At 56.6% G+C, this 3,958-nt stretch overlaps 1 protein-coding gene across 1 annotated transcript in view; it reads right to left on the reverse strand.

Moving 5' to 3' along the window:
• Positions 1 to 935: 935 nt before the first annotated feature.
• Positions 936 to 3,958, reverse strand: part of TBC1D17 (TBC1 domain family member 17) — a 23,020-nt gene continuing 19,997 nt past the window's right edge. Inside the window, exons 14-15 of the mRNA XM_015418520.1 lie at positions 1,850 to 2,029; positions 936 to 1,760 (exon numbers count right to left, since the gene is read on the reverse strand). Coding sequence (XP_015274006.1) covers positions 1,548 to 1,760; positions 1,850 to 2,029 — 393 coding nt within the window. The 3' untranslated portion in view covers positions 936 to 1,547. The remainder of the gene's footprint in view (positions 1,761 to 1,849; positions 2,030 to 3,958) is intronic.

Consider the following 3,958-nt stretch of genomic DNA (forward strand, 5'->3'; position numbering starts at 1 on the left):
TGTGGTGGTTCGTGGGGCGGGGGGGGGGGGGGAGTGTTACGCTGTGCCCAGTTTCTTAGGAGAGACCCACGGATCTCATTGGCCCACCTGTGTAATGCGGACTTGAGTCATGAGTAGGAACCTCCCATGTCCTCTGCAAGTCGCAGCCCTGCACCAGAGCATCATGGGAAGAGAGAAAACGTCTCAGCTGTGAGCTGTGGCCACAGGAGAAAGTCGGTTTCGGGTGGGCAGCCCTGTCGATCCGCAGTACGAGAGCAGGATCCAAGTCCGGCAGCACCTTAAAGAGCAGCGAGGCGCCCAGGGTGTAAAGCTTCCGAGAGTTGACGCTCCCTTCGCCAGATATGAAACCAGCCAAGCAACGAGTTGTGTCAGAGAACCGCCCCTCCCATTGCGCACCCCCCCTCACACCCACACTGATTGCCCTCCCCCCACACAAACCAAACAAAATGACACTACATTTTTAATGCACGATTACAAAGGAAACAAAGAATCCAAGGTGAGGGCTGAGGACAGTGCCCGAGTGGGGCCAGAAGAGCACGTGGGCAGGCACGAGGCGGCAACCCGCGAGAACACGGCCACCTGTCAGTTCAAAACCACCCGTCAGTTCAAAGCCACTGACGGAAAGGGAGCCGAACGTTCCTTCGGGTGAGAGCGAGCCATCGGACGAGCAACACGAGGAGAAACGGGAGGACTCTCGCCTTCTGCCTCTGCCGCTGTGATCCCCCCCCCCGGCACCCTCCCTCTCCCTCTCGGAACCTCCGCTCCTCCGGCTAACCAGCCCCCTGCTAGAATGAATCCCACCTTCCAGTTCTGTTGCTCTACACTACTAGTGGCCATTCCCCTTTTGCCCAAGAATGTGGGTTTCCTCACTTAGGCGGGTGGCTGCAGGAAGCTTCATTAGCAACGTGAAGTGGGGGGGGGGGGGGAACCCGTCAGACTGAATAGGCAAATGCGGAAGAACAGCGAGGCAGATGCAGGAGAGTAAAATCACAAGAGGACTGGAACAGAGCCACGTGTGCAAAGGCGAGTGTAGAGCCAGGCCCCTTGACCGGGAGGCCATGAGGAATTTGGCTTCTCTCACAAGTAGCGTTAGAAGGAAAGGGGAGAGGCTGAGAGGTTTTGAGCTAGACTACCGTGTGGAAGTCAGAGGAGAAAACAAACAGCGGCATTCACTGACTCCCTTCTGTCTCCAGGAAAGTGACCTTTCCACCAAGCCTTGGTGCCTTCTGAGAGAGAGAAAGAGAGAGGGAGAGAGAAAGAGCACGCGCCATACCCGCTGTGCATCATGGGAAAGGCACATGACGTGCTGCCTCTCTGAGATCAACTTCCCCCTCTCACGGAACTCTGGGAGGACACAGCTGTCTCCGTGGCCCGGAGTCCCTCCGGACGGCTGACGTTCCTACGGCCGACTTGCTGGGGAGAACCCCACACCCCAAATATCCACTCCCCCCCCCTCCCTGGACCTTGGCCTCAGCCCTCACCCTGCTCCGGTTAAAGTGCTTGCGTTAAGGAAGATGGTGGCGGTGGAGACGACGGGACTGTTGCCCTCAAGGAGAGAGAGACTGAGAGGTGGTCCCCTCCTCGGTCGGCAAGATCTCGATGCTGCTGTCCGGCTGGCTCGGGGAAACGCTGTCCGTCAGCTCCATCTCCTGGGCCTGGCTGGGGGAGAGGGGCTGCGGAGAGCTCGCCGTGTCCGTGCTGGGGGACGGAGACTTGCCCTCGGAAAGGCCCAGAAGCTCCTGGACGTTGCGGGGCAGGTCCTGGTTGGGCGGAGGAGAGAGGAGACGAGAGAGGGGAAAGTTTGACAACGGAAGCAGGTCTTTCGCTTGTGTCCCGCCTGTCTGCCAACGTGTAACTCCAGGCGAGGGATGGGCGGGTCCCCAGCAGGTCTCTCATACCAGCGCCGACCAGACCGGAGGGCGGAGGCCAGGTTCCCAGACCGTGCCTCCTGCCCTCCCCCTCCCCCCTGGCTCCCACCCGAGACCCGGTTCGCAGCATTAGGACGGAAAAGGGGCTCGCCTTTGTGCCTCTTCAGGGAGCGACGGAAGAGGCACCGGCACAGGAGGGTTTTTACTGCCCGCCCTGTTTGCTTCCTGCTTTTGTGCGTTATCACAGGCGTGGCCCCCTGCTAAGGTAACGCTGCCATTAAAGACGAGGGCATACGCTCCTCCCCTTCAGAGGCACGTGGGTGCTGGTGCTGCCCAGACCACAGTCTGACTTTGGTCACGAAAAGGCCACCCCCACTCCCACCCACGCCTCCTGAATCCAGCTCGCATGATCTTTCCCCAGGGGTGCCTGGATCAGTTTTTTGCCATCAAGTCACAGCCGACTTAAGGCAACCCTGTGGGGGGTTTCCAGGCAGGAGGGCTTCAGAGCGGGTTTGCCATCGCCTGCCCCTGCCTCCCGCCTCTGGAATTCCAAGTAGGTCTCCCATCCGAATACTGGCCAGGGGCGACCCCTGCTGAGCTTCTGGGATTTGACAAGATCGGGCCAGCCTGGGCTACCCGAGTCAGGATAAGTCAGGTTTAAGCTGGAGGATTTTGGCTGCTCAAAGGACACATTTGGCACCTGCACCACACTTTCAGAATGAGGCTGCTTCCTCCCCACATCACGGCAGGAACCTGCAGCCCGGCATGCCCACCAAGGCGACATCTTCAACCATTTTATTTACTTCATTTATTCCCCACCTTCTGCCCCCAGGGGGACCCAAAGCGGCTTCTGTCACTCTCTCGTCTCCTCCGTTTCATCCTCACGACAACCCTGTGAGGTAGGTTAGGCTGAGAGTGCGTGTGACTGGCCCAAAGAGACCCAACAAGCTTCCGTGGCAGAGGGGAGATTCAAACCGGGTGCCTCACAGGTCCTAGTCCAGCACTCTATAGCCCTCACACCACACTGGCCCTCAACAGCTGCTACTGCCTGGACTACCGGACATGGCAATGCAAACCCAACACTTAAAAAAAATAAATAGAAACAGTAGATTATTTTTATAATAAATAATTGACATGCCTCTCAATGTCTGTTACTCCTAAATCCCTGACCTGGATAGCCTAGACTAGCCCGATCCCGACATCTTGGGAGCTAAGCAGGGTCGGCTCTGGCTAGTATTTGTATGGGCGACCTCCAAGGAATTCCAGGGTCGTGATGCAGAGCCAGGCAATGGCAAACCACCTCTGAAACGTCTCTCACCTTAAAAAACAAGTCTAGCTCACCACCTAGTGGTGCATAATGCTAAAAGAGCTAGAACTCCTGGCTGCCAGCCAATCTTAGGATCTCCTGGCTATTCTACACACAATGCTATATGATAATTAATTAATTAATTACTCCTAAATTCAATAAAGGATGTTACAAGGAAAAGCTACGGCTCCATGTGGCCAGCAAGTGAGGACTGTCTACAGGGCCAGCTCATGGGCTGCTCTGCGGCATTCAACTTGCCAGCGATGTAAACAGGATGCTGGACTCAACAGACCATTGATCTGATCCTGCCTGGCTGTTATTATGTTCTGGGCACTCCAAAACATTCAAGAGCCAGCATGGTGTAGCGGCTACAGTGTCAAGCTAGGATCCTGAAGCCCCAGATTCGAATCCCCACTCCGTCCTGGAAGCTTGCTGGGGGACCTGGGCCCCACACCCTCTCTGCCTGACCTCCCTTGCTGGATCGCTGGAAAACCATCCTCACTGGAGAGCAACACCAGCTGCTTTGGGTCCCCCCGTGGGGAGAAGGGGGGGTTATCAGCAAAGTCAAACACATACATGAAACAGCACGGTGTTAAAATTAACGTTTCTTCCTATGCGGGGGGCACCTGCAGGGGTCTCTGCCTGGTGGCGCTCCCATTTGAATCTGCCTTCAGCCAGGCAATGTTTTGAAGTCACCGAGACGGAGAGACGGGAAAGGTAAGGTCACCTTCTGTCACATTTTGCCCAATAAGGGGCTTTGGGAAAGTGAGACGCTCAGATTCTC

This window comes from Gekko japonicus, unplaced genomic scaffold, assembly GCF_001447785.1.
Source record: "Gekko japonicus isolate JY-2015 unplaced genomic scaffold, Gekko_japonicus_V1.1 scaffold299, whole genome shotgun sequence".
NCBI classification, from domain to species: domain Eukaryota; kingdom Metazoa; phylum Chordata; class Lepidosauria; order Squamata; family Gekkonidae; genus Gekko; species Gekko japonicus.